The following is a 20,386-nucleotide window of genomic DNA, read 5'->3' as shown; positions in this document are numbered from 1 at the left end:
ATATCTCCACCTACTGGGCAGGGAGGAGACTTTATAGTAAAAAAAAGACAAATAATTAACTGTTTCTCACCCCTACCTATCATGTCTCATCTGAAGACATTGATTTAACATCTGGAGTCATATGGGTTACTTTTATGCTGCCTTTATGTGCTTTTTGGAGCTTAACATTTCTGGCCACCATTTACTTGCATTGTATGGACCTACAGAGGTGAAAACTTCATTTAGAATCTTTGTGTTATGCAGAAGAAAGAAGGTCATACACATCTGGGATGGCATGAGGGTAAGTAAATGAGAAAACTTTCATTTTTAAATATGCTGTCAGGAAGACAACAAAACAGAAAAACCCAGTTTTAAAACAAAACTTCTAGCTAACCCCCATACCAAAGAAGATGGAAAGGTGGCTTGAAGTGCAAAGCTGTGACTGCTCAGGAAGAGAAATAGAGAAAAAAATAAATGGGCTCACTGCGCTGTGGTCTTCTCTCTCCCTCAAAAGCATTGGCAGCATCAACGAGGTGGGTCCAGTCCAAGCCGCTGTGAGTGTCCGTGTCTGGGAGGGGCATGAGACCCAATTCAGGAGGAGGCAGTCTCTGTCGCTCGTGCAGGTCTGCTAGAGAGGTGTCAGACGCGGAGAAGTCACCTAACAAATAGCCAATGAGAAAACATGAGGTGGTGTGTATACCTGTATGTATTTGCCCAGTTAGCAAATTTATAGAAACACTATAAACCATTGATAAACCAAAATTGCAATGCGCTCAACTCGGAGTACTAAGTTTCAGCATACCAGTATTATACAAAAATTCCCAAAAAACAGCTCCAGAAAACACATCAACTAGTTCGACTTGTGAACCAGTTCGGCCAATTCATTGTAAATAACTAACTCAAAATAAATAATTTGCTCACAAATCAGACATTACTATCATTTGCAAGCCAGTTTTACTCTACATTGTGATATTTAGTAAGTGAAATATTTTAAAGCAGAGCCTAACTAGTAAAATGTATATATTCATCATTGAAACTTCCAGGCCTGGAAAACTACATTTTTAAAACTCCTTGACCTTTCCAAGTTGACCATGGGAGAACCCTCTGTGCCTGACCCAATCATGATGGTCTTGCTCACCATGCATCTTGATGCCCATCTTGTAGGAGGGTCTACGCAATGGGACACCACGGGTGGTTGGAGATCGTGGAATGGTAGAGCAGCTGAAGAGAACGTCACTAGCAAGAGCCTGCTCCAGAATGGAATCTCCCAGAGTTGGCAGCCGTTGACCCCGATATATACTCTCATCTGAAAGGGTGCGTTGCAGAGAACGACGCCCTGAGGTTGATGGACCAGACAAGGAGGACTGTTGGGAAGAAGGGGGATATATCATTGCCTTCAATGATGCAGTTGGCCCATCTCACTCAAAAAAATAGGAGCACACAACCTCACGGTTTATATTGCATGTAAAGTTGAAATGTGTAAAAAAGTTTAAAAGTAAAAATACTTTCTATCCTAGTTTAATGTGCAGGGACAACTATAATTAAACCATTTTGCAGGATGATTTCACCAAATAGTGTAAATATTGTGGCACTATCAAACATAACTCAATTGAGAATCCTAACCTGATCATATCTTTCTTTTTAGGAAGATTTTTAATCTTCCTGGATTACTTTTATGCTGCCTTTATGTGATTTTTGGAGTTTGAAAGGTCTAGTCACCATTCACTTGCATTGTATGCACCTAAAGAGTTGAAATATTCTTCTAAAATGCTTTGTCTGTGTTTAGCAGAAGAAAGAAAGATACACATCTGGGATGGCATGAGGGTGAGTATATGATTATAGAATTTTCATTTTTGAGTTAACTTTTTCTTTAAAGAAAATCAGTATTTTTGCAATTCTATTTGGTGATGCTAGTGGTTCAAGAAATTGTACATTTAACTTGTAGCATATGTTATACAGTATATCATTATAGCTATTATAACTATGTTATTGACCTAGTACATGACAATTGCAAAGCTGAATATGTACCTTCTCCTTGTGTTGTTTGGATGGGGTACTGTCTGGTGGGATTAATTTCTTCAGGTCCTCTTCCACTGTGGACTTGCACATAGCTTGAGGAGAGTGCAGATCTCTGAGAGAGGGCCTGGGCTGAGATGAACCACCTTCGGTCCCTTCACCCTGTGGTCTTCTGGAAAAATTATTAAAATTGCATAAATAAACAATTTTGGATCAAGAAAATCATATTTCTATGCTGAATATGCACACTGTTGTACTCTTGTTTTCCAGAGGGTGGCGGTCATGCATTAGTAAAAATGCCAGCTATACTGAAAAAAACACAAGCTCGCCCTACAGCTTACACATTTAATTGCCACCGAAGAGGAAGGACAAACCATATATTTTCCTCCCTGAACAAAATTAAACTACAAGAAAGTTTACGTTCAAAAACATGTTGGCACAAACAGTAGGTAGTCTTATCCTGCAAGACAACAACTGGTCCGTTAAATTATGCTTCAGTTTGCAGAGACTTCAAACATCTCCCATGCACATCCCTTCACATCTCCTTCAGCCATTCATAATTCCCACTGCCGAGCTCCTTCAATTACTTGCGTGTGTCCCCAAAGTCCACAGAGTTGATGGTACTGCCTGGTTTCCTCCAGCCAATCAGGTACTTGCTGGTGGCTCCCTGACGAGGATAGAAACTCTTGGGGCCAGGTGACACAGAGCTCTGGGAGGAGGAGGAGGAGGAGGGGGAGGTGGCTGAGGAAGACTCTTCACGTGGGGAGCTATGGCAGGAGCTCAGGACTGCAGGGCTAACAGTGTGGCGTGTGCTGAGGGAGAGCCAGATAAAGGAAAACATGTCTAGACTGTCTAAGTATATAAATGCCCTATAAAACTCTGAAACATATTTTCATTTTACCAGTACAAAACACTGGATGCTGAAAAAGGTTCTATATTGAGTAATATCAGAGAATGGCTATATGCAAACAAGACATCCAATCTCTCTGGACCACATGTTATATGTAATTAAACACTATTTATTGCATTAGAGCGCTTAGTAGTAGGAATAACCAAAAATTGGCAATTGTGAAAATAGTATGTAGTAAAACATGTGTGGGCTATATATTTTAATATCAGGAAGTGGATTCTCCAATCACCTTCTCATCAGCCATTTAACCAAATTTGTACTTTTTCTAAATCAAATATAAATGCTGCTCTCCCTTTCAAAACTTGTCGACACAATATTAGAATGTTGTCAGGGTGTCACAAGATACGTGTGGTATCTTAAGTTTAATACATAAGGTTAGGGGTTTTATAAATGTCCTTACCTACATATGAGCAATAGTAATAGTGATGCTTACTTTTGCAACACCACTAATGAGTAGACTGTAGAGATCCTGGAGATTGCATTAGTGAAAGAATGTATACCTGGAATAGGATGCCATGTCGCTTAGACTGTATGAACTGCCATCCCGGACCAGCAGATGAGTTGGTGGGCTTCGGGTAGTAGGTGGCCCATCCGCAGGGGACACTGGAGACTCTGCAACTGGAGAGGACCTCTCAAGCACCCTCCGGCCCCCTTCTGTGGGGCTGTGCCAGGGTGAAGGGGCTCGCTCTCTGGGCACAGGAGCTCCCACAGCCAGCAGAGAGGTGGAACTCCCATGAGGGGGGGCGTACGAAGTGGCATCAATGCCACTGTCCGCTGAAGCACCCTGCAGGTATCCACCACCGCCCAGACCGTTCGGCTCCAAGTCTGGCTGGTCTCCTAACCCTCCACTACCTAGATCATACCACTTGTCATCACTGTGACCCCCACTGGACGTAGTGCTGGAGAGAGTGTTACTGCTGGAGTGGGAGTAAGGACCTTCCGACTGAGAGAAAAAAAAAATAGGCACTGAAAAGGCTTTATATATACACACACACACACACACACCGATCAGCCACAAAATTAAAACCGCCTGCCTAATATTGTGTAGGTCGCCTTCGTGCTGCCAAAACAGCAGCAACCCACATCTCAGAATAGCATTCAGAACATTTCAAATCACTGAGATCTCATTTTTACCCCATTTCCATATCTGCATGATGTAATGCACTGCCGCCACATGGCTGGCTGATTTGATAATCGCATGGATGATTATTGGTGCCTGACGGGCTGGTTTGAGTATTTCTGTAACTGCTGATCTCCTGGGATTTTCAAACACAACAGTATCTAGCATTTACTCAGAATAGTGACAAAAACAAAAACATCCAATGAGGGACACTTCTGTGGATGGAAATGCCTTGTTGATGAGAGAGGCCAACAGAGAACAGCCAGACTGGTTTGATCTTGGGATGGGCATTTTGGTAATTATGTCTACATGTACGTGCAATAACATATACATATCTGTATATATAATAACATGTCTGACAAACGTCTTTGGCTGCTGTATTTTTGTTCCAGAGTATTGTCAATTCATTATTATAGGCTGTTATAAAATAATCTGTTCCAAAATGTACAAAAGATTGCATAATCAACACATAATGGATCATATTTTGTCATTATGTGAAGATTCGCTGCTCAACTCAATGAAAGAATGTGCACAACGTGCATCTGTCTGTTCTTCCTTCAGGTTACAGTAGTAATCCTAGTAAGCATGCAATAGTTCGCTAATGTGAGGAAAGCTATGATGCTACGTACTGTTGTTGCTGTGATGATTTGTGAAGCGTTCCTTTCAACTTGGAATATCCACCTTTCAACTGGGGAAAGTGCAACGGAATGACACATTATGTCAGATTTCTAAGTAGGAAACTCGTGTGGAATTTTCATCTCCCATTTTGTCGAGATGCAGGTGTCTGTTACTTCACGCAAACATGTCGGCACCCAGGGAAGGGAGGTTTATAGTCAGTGACAAACATTTATTTTTATTAAATAATATCCATTAACGAGTCAAACATGAATTGATAAAATGTGTTTAGCAAATGTTTTGCAGAGACAGGTGTTGCAGAGACACAGTTAATTACACTCTTTTGATGATCGTAACTATAGCATTGCAGCGTCATATATCAGTTTGGTTGCTAAGAGACATCTTTGACAATCAATATACCCCTCAAAATCACAACGTAATCAATCTCAAAATTAAAAATAAGCTCCCTCTTTGACACGTTTGTGTTTAGTTGTCAATTAATTGTCACTGAATTTCGATTTACGTGAGAAGTCACATCACACATCGTTTACATGATCGATCATTGCTGCCACGTCCGAGTACCCGAGTACTCATCTCCATCCCTAGCTCAAACTTATGAAGTCTATGGCAACTCGGATAATAGTTCTGTACAATTGTGATGAGAACAATATAATCTCAGAATGCTATTCTGAGATGCGGGTTGGTGCTGTTGGCACGAGGGGGACCAACAAAATATTAGGCAGGTGGTTTTAATGTTGTGGCTGATTGGTGTGTGTGTGTGTATATATATATATATATATATATAAAAAATTCATTCATAAAATCACATGTGCATGGAACTACTTTCTTATGTGACGGATCAGAATCTGCCATAGCTGGTTCAAAACAAATGATGCGTCCAAGCCTTCGTTAGTAATTCAAAAATGTCACTTCAAAAATAGTATCACAGTTTGTAATACTGTATGTGCTGTTTCAAACAAGTTATTGGATAAACAAAGATGGATGGATGTGTGCGTGTGTATGTATGTGTGTGTGTGTGTGTGAGAGAGAGAGAGAGAGAGAGAGAGAGAGAGACGGAGTATGTGCAATCACCTGTTGCCACACCCAAGCAGAGATGCTGTCAGCTGAAGGTCAGCTTTCTCAGTGGTAAAATAGCATCCAAGCGGGGCTATTCCTCTCTTTTTGAAGTTGTTTGTTTAAAGCTATTTTCTAGCAGTAGTCGTGTAGTAGTAATACAAATGATCACAGAGAACTGTTCTATGTAAACAATGACTAACGGATTAACTTCAAGTCACCAACTGGCTCATAGTACACACAAAAACTATCTTTTGCCACCACCTGCTGGCTAACATATGTAATGTAAAAAATATATATATGTAAAAGGAGACACATAGCCTACATTAGCTCTTAACACATATGCGCTGCTCTTACACTTTAGTTTAGGATCACGAACACAAGCGGATTGATACACACAGTGAACGAATATTGTGTGGTTTTTAACATGTTTATTTGTGGTTGCCAGGGTGTTCTGGGTGGTTGCTTACTGGCCAGTGTCCACACTCAAGTCTCTATGATATTCTGGTCCCTAAATATGATTCAGATCCTACTTTAAATTCAAGTCTATGGGATTTTTCTACCCATTGTCCAGAAGACAAAAATTGTAAACCTGATTGCTTATGAAATCACTAGCACATCTCTTCTAAACAAACCACACGATTTGAGGTATTATTCATTTTCGTGAGTTAAACACGGGTTTCGTTTGAGTGTCAGTTCTACATATGAGCAGTAGAATGAGCTCTCTAATTAACTATCATGCAGCAATTGAGATCCTCACCTGGCTGCCCTTCTTGGGGGAAAGGTGAATGACCTGCTCCTGTCTCTGGATGCGTGGGCCACCTGAGTAGGATGAGCTAGACTTAGTGACCGGAGAATCTACAGAAAACAGAATAATATGTTCAGTGCATTAGAAAACAGGACAGTACTTAACAGACAAAAAGGAGGAAACAGCCACACTCCACTCATTTAGACCCAGCACAATGTCATACAGACTCACTCATTTGAAAGAAGTCATGGACAATCTGATTCCCAAAGAAATTTGATTTGATCAAGATTGCCTGTGCCATTCTTTCATAACAGAATATTGAGTGTAATATAAAGTAGTGTAATTGTTGCCCGTTATATAATGGCCAGCATCACAAAAATAGATGGCACAAGCAATTAAGGCACACAGACTTCAGGACAGAAACAGTGGGAGGGAGAAATAGGGGGAGAGAGCGAGCAAAATTTAAAAAATCCTTGGACTTGAAAATGATTTTAGGCACCTTTGATTGTCACAGTTCACTCAAACTCAAAGATTTAGAACATAGGGCACAACAAAAAATTGAATCCCTGGGATTCAAAAACCATAACACTGGTGTTTCTAATGCCATGCTCTGTAAGTTGAACAGGAACAGATTTCTTTGTGAACTTTGGGTCTTATAAAACATGTTTTGTACACTTTCTAAATCGAGGAAAAGAACTTTAAGGTCCAAAATTCATAGTAGGTCATCTTTTCAAATATAGCAACCCATTGGGGCAACTTTGCTCAAGCCACCCTGATGACAGAACCGATACAGGTCAGCATTTGGTGACTGACTTCTCATGCTCTAAACAGATGACTGCAATCATGAGAGGAGTTTAATTCTAGGGTTGTGGTAACATTTACTGCGCAGGTCATATGGTTTACTGCTCAGATGTGTTTTGTGTGGGCTGGACCCTGTTATTACTGTCTTCGACTCAGAGGGAGAGAAAAAGAGGGCAGATCACGTGGAGGAGTCAAAGGGAGTGCACAGGTGGGCCACTCAACCACAAGTCAAAGAAGCAGAATATGGTAAGATGGGAATGAGAAATATGCAAAAGAAAGAAGTCTGCATAAATACAGAGTAAACATGCATGCTCTGTTCCAAAACCTGAGCTGCCTTCGGAGGATCATAGGCACGCTGCCAACACAAAGCCAATTACCTAAAGGTAAGCAACTTAATTGTGCTGCCTCCAAAAATACCTCATTTTGGCCACATTGTAAGGCAGCATCACATGTGTTCTTCACGTAAAAGACAATCATACATTGCGACAAGCTTGCTCAAAAATACATCCAAGATGGCAGACATGGCAGAATGTTGATTATGAATATACTCACTGAAATGTACAGTAATAGTAGATAATAGCTTAAAATTAAAGCTGTCAGAATTAACGCAGTACTTTTTCTTGATTTGAACTTTATTTAAAGTTTTAATATTATTTGAATTGGTGCTATTTTAGTGTATTTCCATCTTTATACTGTGTCAGGATTAGTGTTGGGTAAGTTACTCTAAAAAGTAATGAATTACTAACTACTAATTACATCTTCTACTGTGCCAAGTTTTTGTATTGCGCTTTTTACAACACACATCATTTCAAAGCAGCTTTACAGGAAATCCTGCATTAACAAAAAAATAAAACTGTAATATCTATAAAGTCTTAAAGAGTGCTGAAAAAGTAATTGCATTGCTTATTACTAATTACTTTCTAAAACCCTTATCAACCTCGTCCAGAAGACAAAAACAAGGATAGACATGAAACTCTTATTTATCTCATATACAATCAAATACATTTTGATATAAATGTAAAAAATGTTAAATTAGAAAACATACCGTTGAAGTCCGAAGTTTACATCCACTTTGGTTAAAAAATGAGTTTTAATAACTTCAACCTCTCCACAGATTTCATATTAGCAAACTAAAGTTTTGTCAAGTCATTTAGGACATCTACTTTTTGCATGGCATGAGTAATTTTTCCAACAATTCTTTACAGACAAATTGTTTAACTTTTAATTGACTATATCACAATTCCAGTGAGTCAGAAGTTTACATACACTAAGTTAACTGTGCCTTTAAACATCTTCGATATTTCCAAAAAATTATGTCAAGCCTTTAGGCAATTAAATAGTTAGCTTCTGATAGGCTAATTGGAGGTGTACCTGTGTATGTATTTCAAGCCCTACCTTCAAACTCAGTACCTCTTTGCTTGATATCATGGGAAAATCCAAAGAAATCAGCCAAGACCTCATAAAAATATTTATAGATCTCCACAAGTCTGGTTCATCCTTGAGAGCAATTTCCAAATGCCTGAAGGTACCACACTCACCTGTACAAACAATAGTATGCAAGTAAAAACACCATTGGACCACGCAGCCATCATACCGTTCAGGAAGGAGACTCATTCTGTCTACTAGAGATGAACGTAGATTGGTGCGATAAGTAAAAATCAATCTCAGAACAATAGCAAAGTACCTTTTGAAAATGCTGGAGGAAACAAGTAGACAAGTATCTATATCCACAGTTAAATGAGTCCTTTATCAACATAACCTGAAAGGCTGTTAAGCAAGGAAGAAGCCACTCCTCCAAAACCACCATAAAAAAGTCAGACTACAGTTTGTAAGTACATATGGAGACAAAGATCTTACTTTAATATTAAATCTGTGGAGTGGCTAAACAATTTGCTTTAATGACTTCAACCTAAGTGTATGTAAACTTCTGACTTCAACTGTATATATAGTGTCAAACTTCAGCACTTTCAAAATCTGTCATTAATCACGATCAACTACAAAATATTCTGTGATTAATCATGATTAAAAATTTTACTGACTGACAGCACAATTTAAAATAATTAAAAACTATTTTACCCAAAACGTGTGTACCATTTATACTTAAGCTCAAGAGTTTCACATTGTTATGTAGACCATTCAAAATCAGTCACCATTAGGGATGCATCGCAACAAATAGAATAGAATGCAGTCTCCCTTTTTCTACCAATATGGAATGTCCAATTCCCAATTTGCTCCAAGTCCTCGTGGTAGCGTAGTAACTCAAGGAGGAATCATAGCAGCTTCCACGTCTGATACGTCAACCCGTACATCTCATCACGTTGGCCGTTGAGCACGTTATCATGGAGACATAGCATTTGTGGAGGCCCACAGCATCCTCCGCAGCATCTACACACAACTTGCCACGTGCCCCACTGAGAGCGAACCACATTACAGCGATCACGAGGAGGTTACGCCGTGTGACTCTACACTCCCTAGCAACATGCTGGAGTCATTCAGCATGCCCTGGGATTCGAACTTGCGAACTCCAGGGGTGGTAGCCAGTGTCTTTACCAGATTAAGTTATTTTTAACTTAATTGATTCTGTTTAACCAAAAAAATGGGGTTCTACCGTGCCAGACACAAACAAACCGTGACAGGTTTTTGTTACAGTCAAAATCCGTCTACGCAGAAAGATGCAAAAACATTTGTTCAGTGAATGGCTCCTAAGACTGCCTGCATGTCAAACCAAGCAGCTCTACATCAGGAATATTCCACACAGGAGACATGTAGAGAAGCAGAGGAATGGAGCGAAGAAGAGAAGCAAAAAGAAAAATATGAAGAAAGGGGGTGGCAGTGAGTCACAGCATACTTGGACCTTGAGGAGTGGGGGTGCGCTAGCAGCACACAAAGCCTTGCTTATACAACCATACCAGCAGGAAAGAGGAGGTATTTCGATCTTTGCTTGAACACATACACAGCCTGCTGTTCAGACACAGTTTATGTTCTCTACCTTTCACTGGACATGGTTTACTTTTAAAGGCTATGCTTGATCTATCGAATGGTCTTTCATTGACCACAGTTATACAACAGAGAAGTATTCAGGGGGAGGGAAAGATTGTATGATCTGCTGTGCTTGATAGAAGGGTAAGAAGACCAAACTGAGCTGAGCTGCTGTCAAAAACAAGTGTGGCCCAAAAAAAAAGATGCTGTCATGGCCAGGTGGAAATATGGGACAAAGAAACAGCATAGCCCTCTGGATAACAACAAGCATCCTGAGAAGTTATCAATGCATTGGTTTTTATGCTACCAAGTCCATAATGAAATTTTATGTTTCTCAAACCGAGGCCACGTACACACCAATATGTTTCTGTGGCAGGGCAGAGGGCGGGGAATCACGACCTGGCCCTGCCCTCCCCCTGCCACAGTTATCTTTTGTAAATGCATCTTTTTCTCTACACTTTGGCCTTCCGTCCACACTGAGGTGGCATTTTTGACAGCGAAAACTGAGCTTTTCCAAAACACTCTCTCAAGTGGATATATTTGAATGTGCTGTTTTCGTGTTGTAGTGTGGACAGGGAAAATGGAGATATCTGAAAACAATTATGTATTTGTTGTCATGTGATACATTCATCCCAAAACTATCAAGATGGCGGCCCATGTTGTAGTGGCATTGTTGTGCCTATTATTCACTTGATAGCACGGTTTAAGATCAATCTTACTTTGTACAACCTTCACACTGCATTCGTAGACCATATATGAAACAGCTATTTTTTTACATGCTCAGAAAGGAGATTTAAGAGTTTATCCGTTTTAATGTTGACAAGCAACTTTTGGAAAACCCATCAAAACATTGAGTGGATGGAGAGCGATTCGAAAACGTTGTTTTCAAATGTATCCAGATTAAAATTTTTGTTTAAAAAAAGCTTCCTTCTTGGTGCTAGAATATTCCCAAGACATTGCTATGTAGTTGCTAGGGTGTTCTGGGAGATTACTAGGATGTTGCTTTCTGGCTCAAGTCAAAATAGCCCACCACCATATGGCATGGGTTCCCTCTTTGAATATAAATCTATGGCCTGTTTTATCGTCATCCAGGGGAAAATCTTGAAAACCCTTTGAAAAGTAATAACACACCTTTCCTCTACAAGCTGCATGATTTAATGTATCATTCATGTCTGCAGCACAAACAGTGTGGGACGAGTTTATTACATAGGGTTAGGGGGTTGTTCGAATCACTAACCCTAAATAAACCCTACATTTTATTTCATATTAATATGATATTAATATGAAATGTTTTTGTCAAAAAATATATAAGCACCACTAATAAGATTTGACAAGAGCATTTCAGCTCAGAAATGAAATTGGCTAGAGGAGTTTGTGGTAAAGTTAATTAATGTCCAGTTTCATTTTTATACCTTGAGAGGGTTAATGAATGATCTCAGGAAGACTATAACATACCACCCACTCTTATCTAACAACAAGGCTTTGATGAGTTTAGTCCAGAGGCAAAGTCTATTCACATTTTTAGCACTGAGGGTTTTAGAACCCAGTTTGGGTTATTTACTACTCTATTTCTGTCTTCTTGTCTGTCAAGTTAGTTTTTGAATATTTATTGCTGCCATTCTACTAAAGTTTTTATTCATTCTCCTTTCAAGCTTTTATTCAGTTAATAGTCTTGTTAAGCTCATTCATTCATTCCTCTGTTTCTGCAGTGCTTCTTCAATGATCTGCTCCTCCCCTCACTTCCAGGCACCTTCCATTTGTTCCCCTTTCCTTAAATTATTAATCACTGATGGAGTGTGGTCTGACCTGATGGTGGTCTGTCAGAGCTGTCCTCTACTCTGGGCCAGCTGGGGGTCGACTTGCTGCTGCTCCCACCTTCTGCCACCATTTGCCGCTCCGCTGGGAGAGGGGAGTGCCTGTTGGGAGCAAATCTATAATGCAAATGTAAACATGCACTGAATCATACAAATCAATTTGCATTAGATGGTGTAGCCATCATTAAAGATCACCCTCATATCTTTCCAAAGCTATACTTTTTTTCTGGAGCACAAAAGAGGGACATTTTTAAGAATATACTGGTCATTTATTCCATGCAAATAAAGAGAATGGGGACTGGAGCTTTCAAACTACAAAAAGGTCAAATGGACCACTTTTATGATACCTTTATGGTGCTTTTTTTCATTTTGGAGCTTGACAGCTTCAGTCATAATCCCCTTTATTATATGTAAAATAGCAACCAATATATTCTTCAAAATGTTATAATTTGGGTTCCACAGAAGACAGTAAGTTAAATGGGTTTGGACCAAGATGAGGGTGAGTAAATGAGAATATTTTAAATTTTTTGGCCAACCTTTCATTCAAAAGCTTCATAAAGCGGTGAAATGACTGGGTGATTAAAGTGATGAAGAGGAGGTAGACAGTAAGAGAACATAAAACTGTGTTTTTTAGGACCTCACCCCTCAGGCATGGACTTCTGTCTCCAGTGAGCTGAGCTGCCTGAGCCCGTGTCACTGGAGCAGGAGAGGTTACTGGGAGAACTGCGGTTGTGCGGCGACCGGCCCAATATGTGAGAGGAGCTCAGGGCATAGTTCTCAGAACCTGGAGATATCCTGAGAGAGGCAGATAGAGAAAGCGAAAGAGATACACAAAAACACAGATAAACAGGGGCATGTAAGCACATTACACAAGAGACAGGAAGAACAAGCACAAAATGAAGGGGAAGAGCAACTTAACAACAAGCTTAAAGACAAAATAATGTCTCATGTGTTTGAAACAACATTAGGGTGAAGAACAGAATTAAAATTTTTGGGTAAACTATACCTTTTAAGATTCCACACCACAAGCTCCTACATAAAGGCATCCATCATAAATACCTTTTGGAATCAAGTGGCCGGCCATCACTAGAAACGCTGCGGGGGATGGCAGCAGCTCTCTCAGGCCGCTCGGCAGAGAGAGTCTTGCCCATGCTGGCCCCCAGGCTGACAGCCCGGTTTGGGGTTCCGCTGTGACTCTGGGGCGAGGCTGTGAGGGACCGCTGTGGACTGGATGAGGTTCGTTGCCATTTGTTGTTATTGCTCCGGAAAGGGAACTTGTACTCATATGAGCCGCTCTCATTGCTACCCTTGTATTCCACCACAGGCATACGTTGCAGCTCTGAACAGCCCCTGCCAGAAGAGGAATTCGGTAGTTAGCAGTCAAAAATGACCTGCAGGACAAGAATAAGAACGATCTGACTTGTCCGTATTGCCCATGGGATCTTAAAGATTAAATTCGTTATTTGTATCTGGCTGTCATGGTTGGAAATGGAAAAGAATGATTTTTCATTGTCCTCCAAAAAGAAGGGCATATTGCCTTTATAAAACAGTGGCTACTAATTCATTTCCATTAAAGAAAATGTTCAATAAACCTTTACATTTATTAAAAATATTCAAACAATTCTTCCACCAAGTAATAAAGTAAATTACCCTCGCTGCTGGATTTTATGGTTACCCAGCAATGTTGCAGGTGGTGCAGTAATATAGATGTGTGGTCACAGGTGTGCATTTTACAATGGTTTTGAACACAACTCATCCAAACAGAATTGAAAGTCGTGACTATCCTTTTTATATGTTGAAATAGACCAAAGATGTGTATTGAAGTCTGTGTTCGAACTAAAAATGGAATAAGTATAGGCAGGCAACCATATATGCCTGTCCTGAAGGCATTCTAGTACATGCAACAATAACAAGCACCACCTATGCAAGCTGATTCTTCTTTATTGATTCTTTATTAAATCAATCATACGGAAGCCCTGAACTGCAGGTTGAAAACAATTACTTCTGTGAATTTGTCTCACTGCCTTCCTGAGCCTGTACTACATTTTATTTATTCTCGGGCAACAACAAAAAAATTCTCACAAAAAAAAGAGACCAAAAAAAAAAGTTATGAGAAAAAAACATTTTGCCTGAGAAAAAAACATTTTCTGAGTGAGAGAAAAAAAAAATTCTAGACAGAGAATAAAAACAAACTTACCTGAGGGGAACAAATAAAAATAGTAGGACATAGGCTCAGGAAGGCTCAGAAGGCTTTTTCCAGCTTGTGATTCAGGGCTTCCGTACAATCAAGCTAGAAACCTGAAGCTAATTTTTTTCCACACATTTGTCCAATATTCACAATTTTCAGTAGACACAAAAAGATAAACTGTCAAAAATGGTGAAGAGAGGTTTTCGGTGTGAAAAAAAATATTTTCAAAATGTAAAACGAATATTTAAAAAATACACAGTAGACAACAGAAATCAGCTTGGTCTGATGATTATTGTTTAGGCCATGATCATTATAACCTTTCAGCTGGCAATTTGCCTGCAAGCAAGCCTAGACTGGGAAGGCGGATCACATCTATTTCGGTTTGTATGTGTGGGCAAAAAGGTGCAATGTTTTATATCATGTTGTCATTGCAAAACTTGGAATAACAGGTTTACTTTTCTTTCTGATAAGAGTAAATGGTGCCTACTTAATCCCCAGGATTCACTCAAGATCTAAATAAATCAAACCATTACTTGATACTCAATTGTACAATGAAAAACTGCTTTTACACTGATGTAAGGTTGGATATTAAAACAAATAAATGATCGAGATGACGGTTACAGCTTCCTCAATAAATAAATTGTCAAAAGTGTCAATTACAGAATTGCATTTAGGTCTACTCCCATTGTGTTCCGATGCTGCTAAGAGGGCCAATGTAACGTTTATTGTTTAGGCAATGTCTTAAATTTACTGATGTACCGCATTAAATAGCAATACAGTAATTCAGGAACAGCCTCATCTTCTTCTGGATGTCTAGCCTAAATAAAGAATACAGCAAGTAGATGCCACACACAAAAATAAGTTTTAAAGGTAAATTCTATTTATCTAAATTATTTACAATTACAATATCAAGGGAAATTATCAACAATTATGATGTCATGTCACAACTGAATTTATTTCAATGAACTCTCTTATTTGAGAGGAGAAAGGCCCAAGGACTACAAAAAAAATACAGCATACCTGCGAGGCGTGGCGTCCTCATGTGGTGGTATGATCACAACTTTCACAGTCACTGAGGTGCGGAGCAGGTCTATCATCTGTTCGTGTGAAAGTGTTGCTACAGCCACCTTGCAAATCTCAACCAATCGACTGCCTTGTCTCAGCCCAGCCTGCCAGGCATACCCATATGGCTCCACCTCAGCAACAATACCCTCGTAGTTAACGTGAAAGCCAAGTTGGCCTAATCCATTCCTCCGCAAGGTCATATCACTGGTTTCACAGCCTTTAGTAAGATGCTGACAGAGGGGAGGGGGACAAAAAGAGACTGATGACTTGCCTGACACACAATTTGTCTGCATTCTAAAGTGTGCAATTTGTGCACCCCATTGCGTCACCAAACGAAATAACTTCATTGGTCGTACAAGCAGATAGTCCCACCTCAAACTCATACCATTGGTTAATCCAACGTTGCTGTGTTGGGATATTAATGTTTTGACAGCAACACAAATTCAGTGTTACACCTTTAGGTAATATCAAACTATTAAGCTGGGATACAAGAAAGAATGTTAAAATCGAACAAAAGTACAAACATCAACTTTAACAGACCACAAATACAGACATCCTCTATTAGGGATACAAGAGCTTGTAAAAAATATCAGCGAGGATCGAGCGGATATAAAAATGCATATCATAAGCTACTGTACACCCTACCACATAAACCTAGATTAATGTTTTTCTTTCTGAAAGTATATAGAAGGCTCTGCTAACATGTTTCTTGGCTGTAATAGGGATCATGAACATTCAGTTCACGGAGTACTAGTTACCATGGCAACAGCTCCTGCACTTGGAGAGTGACATAATGGGCCTGGGGCAGAATCAGAAGTACATTCAAGCCACTGCAATGTTATGCAAAGGTCCTCTTATATATCCTATTCATTTAAATGTTGAAGGGTACATATAACAAAGCCATTACAGCTACTTAGAGCTTGTCTGAAAGCTTGCCGGTTTTAATCGTACTTGGGTACAATCTGAAAATGATTAAGAACCAAGAGACAAGCATCTCTGTGCTGTGTTTGACTGAATTTGCACCAATTTGGAAAAATTACATCTGACAACTTATTCTTTAAATCTGACATAAATATAAAAGGGATAGTTCACCAAAAATTAGATTTTGGGCATAATGTTAGTCTGAATCACGATTAGCTTTCATTGCATCTTTTTTCCTTTCAATAAAAGTGAATGGCGACTGAGATTAACATTCTGCCTAACATCGCCTTTGGTGTTTCATGGAGGAAAGAAAGCCATATGGGTTTAAAACAACATGAGGGTGAGTAAATAATTTCCATTTTCATTTGTGGGTGAACTATCCCTTGATTAAGCCTTGATTTCAGCCAGTCATGATAAATCAACACTCACCTCCAAACGTTTGACAACCTCACGAAAGTCTTCTGTGTTGTTATTGATGGATCGTAGCGAGATGCACTCTCCACGCTCGTAGTAGATCTTCATGGAAGCAGGGCTTCCCATTGTCCAGCCAATGACGTCCCGGACAGCACAGTTGAAGACTACAGCCTTAGCTTCTGGGTCCACAAACACAAGGAAATCATTGGAAATAGCCAGCAGGCCTTCCAGTTCTCCTCCAGCCCCGTGGTCCTCTGCGTAAACAGGCCAAGTGATGGACCCTGGACTGCGCAGTTCTGCACCAAGGTATGGCCGGTTCTTCTCTTTGCGCTTGTGAGCCAGAGAAATAAAAGGGAATTTGCCTGAGGGATCGATAGGTGTGCTCGTAACATGGCGTTCGGCCAGGTCCCTCAAGTACTCCTGACGTGTCCGAGTGGCCATGGCACGGAACTTGTCCGACTTGTGGGCTGCATTTTCGGCGTTAATAACCTTGGCCAGCAAGAAATCTCGAAAGACCGTGGACTTTGGGAATGTTGCGTCCTCAGGAATAGTTGGTCCAAAAGCAGGTACGTCACGTGAGCGTGCCACTGCAACACTGTAAAGGGAAAGATTTCAAACTAAGTTTGAACTCCAAAGTACAAATTGCTCATCACATGCACAAGCAGATGTAGATAATTGCTAAATCCTCCTTAAATTTCCCTAAAGGCTCTTGTGTTTATGCATATACTAAATTTATTCAAAAGACGGTGTGTGGCTGCTATGGAAATTATCAAATTAATAGAGCTGATCATCTTTGCTGTTTTTAGAGATTTGATTGCACTGTGCATATAATAGAAAGAGCAAAGTGTGGCAGTGGGGACATCAAGGAAATGATTAAAAAGACATGAACAGCTATTATTCTTTAACTGCTTGTTCCACAGTGGTAGTAAATTTGGACAGACCACTCATGTGCCAGGACTCAACCATAAGAATTGTTATACTGGTCCAGTCAGACTAGTAGTTCAGATTTTACTTGCCCTGCAAATATTTTCACTGTCCCCTCCACCAAAAAATGTGCAAGAGAAAATATTTGTATATTTTACATTCAATTTTTTTTTACATAAAAAGCTATAATGCAACTGACATTCAATGCAAAATATTATTCAATGCAAAATATTCAACGCATTCTAACTGATACTTCCACCATGACAATCACAAGTCATTATCGCAAAGCAAAACATCATCAATTCGTCAGCTAGACAAAACATTACCTTAGTGATGCATTCAAATCATACAAATTCGACAACAAAGCTCAATATGACACAGGCATCCAAATGTTTACCTTTGCAGGGCATAAAAACACATATGTGATCATCAGACAAGATGTTGTGACAAAATAGCACTTGCCCGATCAGGCCATCTTTATTTTCTTTATGCTACATAATTATTACTATTAATTGTGCATTCTATCTCTGAAAACATTCAAAAATGTTCTTCTGTACAACAATTCTTTACCTCTCCCTAGATTTTATTTCCTTTTATTAAGCCTCTGCAATGGATATCTAAAGTCTACTGTTCTGTCTGGTATGCTGGAGCTCATAAGTAACTAACCAAGCAATGCAGTAATGAGGCTGGACTGAAGTGAGCCACTACCCCGGTCTTAAAATGATACAGGAGGAAAAAGGTAAAGACTGAAAAAACAGCAAAAAGTGGGGGTCAGCAGTATAAAAAGGCAGAGAAACTGCTGCTGTCAGTGTGTAATTATCTTCATTAACTATGTTAGCAAAAGAAAAATGTGTGGAGCTGCCCTAGTTTGAGTGAAGAAAAATGCACTTGCAAATTAATCTCAACATAAAATTATCTTGGACTGTACGAGCAGCTTGCTCAGCTATGGACTTAGATAGCTTGTCAATACCTAATTTAATTACTTGTTTTCTCTTTTTTACCTGTAGGGGCAAAGAACACAGAACTCTTGCCAGTGATTCCATTGATTTCTCTTTTCATCCCCAATCCCCATTAAAAAGTACTGTGGTTGTACCACGGTACAGGGATTGCATCACATGGTATACCATGGTATTTTGATATATAGCATGGAAATGAAAGATTACCATATACCATGGTATTTTCTCCCAAGAACAAGATGGTATTACCATGGTACATGTTCAAAAACATGATATTACCATGAAACGGGTAAAAAAAAAAACACTTTGTAAATATTCGGTAATTTAAAATCTCTTCCCTTTTCATTATATTGCTTGAAACACGATCCCTCTTTTTCTTTTTTTCAGTACAAAGCAGTCAGAACACCTACAATTACCGGTGCTTCACCAATGGCACAGAAAAAAAAAAAAATCATTCTGTATAAGAGTGCCGAGAATAATGGTCATCAACCTTTTTCAAAAGCCAGAATAACATAGTGCACATTCCTTCCAAACATAATCCACTTCTGGGCATTGAGCATGATTCAGTGACTAACAACAAGCGGGTTGCTTTTATTGTTGCAGCCCAACCCCCTTGGCTTAGGTGAAGAGGCAAACTGGATTAGATATCTGAAGTATACATACATAGCGTGTGGGTTGGTGGAGCAGCATCCGCTGCCCACAGCAAAAGAACCAAAGAACCTCCACACAAGCAAACAACACCCTGACCCACTCAGATAAACAGGTGCACTCGTATCACATATACATATCAGAGCTAACATGTTTATATGACAAACTTCTTTCTGAAATGCTAATTTCCACAGCCATGTTTTCTACAGAATTGTTTTTTCAACAGGGAGAGGTTTACTGCAACAAAAAAATACAATGTCTTGTAACTTTAAAAAGTTTTCAATAAAAATGTAATTTATTATAACAAAACTCTTTTGTGAATGTTTATCTTTAACTACATATTAAGGCTGCAATGATTTAGAAGTTAATTCAGTAAGTAAATACTATATATACACAGTGCTGTGAAAAATGATTTGCCACTGTCCTGATTTCTTCTGTTTTTATAAATATTTCTTACTAAATTGTTTCAAAAATTCAAACACAATCCAACATAAAACAAAGGCAATTTGAGTAAACACAATATATATATATATATATATATATATATATATATATATATATATATATATATATATATATATATATATTTTTTTAAATTATAATGTTATGTACTGAAACAAAAAAGTTATCCAATACTGGGCCTGTGTGAAAAAGTATTTGCCCCCAGTTAATAAATCCCCAAATCTATGAAACTGCATTCATAATGGGGTTACGCTGGACTAGAAACAGCCAGGCCTGATTACTCCCAGCCCTGTTCAATCAAGTCAACAACAATATATAACTTTTTCAGCTGCATGATGTTGGATAAGAGGTCTCACCCAGTTGCACACTATGCCAAGGTCAAAAGAAATTCCAGAAATGAGGAGGAAAAAAGGTGACTGAAATACATCAGTCTGGGAAGGGTTACAAAGCTATTTCAAAGGCTCTGGGACTCCAAAGAACCACAGTGAGAGCCATTATCTCCAAATGGAGAAAACTTGGAATAGTAGTGAACCTTCCCAAAAGTGGCTGACCTTCCAAAATTGCATGATCTCATAGACTTTAAAAGTTGTATACAAACTATGGGTTCCAGTAGAATCCGCAGCAAGAAAAAGCTCACAGGGTTTCTTCCCCTGCAATTGTAAAACACCTTTTATATGATCACCTGCCATTTTTGTACCTATAGGTTCACCATACCAATGGTTAAGCATGGTGGAGGTAGTGTGATGGTGTGG

General features: G+C 39.3%; 1 protein-coding gene across 6 annotated transcripts in view; it reads right to left on the bottom strand.

The window, feature by feature from the left end:
- LOC127621999 (signal-induced proliferation-associated 1-like protein 1) overlaps positions 1-20,386 on the bottom strand; it is a 123,254-nt gene that overhangs the window by 8,415 nt on the left and 94,453 nt on the right. For 4 of the 6 annotated variants that reach the window (XM_052095847.1, XM_052095848.1, XM_052095850.1 and 1 more), the window contains 11 exons: positions 16,660-17,239; positions 15,265-15,539; positions 13,116-13,406; positions 12,699-12,851; positions 12,049-12,173; positions 6,475-6,572; positions 3,406-3,848; positions 2,583-2,807; positions 2,008-2,167; positions 1,118-1,343; positions 464-637 (listed from right to left, as the gene is read on the bottom strand). In XM_052095847.1, coding sequence (XP_051951807.1) covers positions 464-637; positions 1,118-1,343; positions 2,008-2,167; positions 2,583-2,807; positions 3,406-3,848; positions 6,475-6,572; positions 12,049-12,173; positions 12,699-12,851; positions 13,116-13,406; positions 15,265-15,539; positions 16,660-17,239 — 2,750 coding nt within the window. The remainder of the gene's footprint in view (positions 1-463; positions 638-1,117; positions 1,344-2,007; positions 2,168-2,582; positions 2,808-3,405; positions 3,849-6,474; positions 6,573-12,048; positions 12,174-12,698; positions 12,852-13,115; positions 13,407-15,264; positions 15,540-16,659; positions 17,240-20,386) is intronic. The other 2 variants (XM_052095851.1, XM_052095852.1) reach the window with 2 other exon arrangements.

This window comes from Xyrauchen texanus, chromosome 28 (assembly GCF_025860055.1).
Source record: "Xyrauchen texanus isolate HMW12.3.18 chromosome 28, RBS_HiC_50CHRs, whole genome shotgun sequence".
NCBI lineage: Eukaryota > Metazoa > Chordata > Actinopteri > Cypriniformes > Catostomidae > Xyrauchen > Xyrauchen texanus.
Note: the sequence above shows the minus strand (reverse complement) of the source record. Positions and strands in the feature narration are given on the sequence as shown.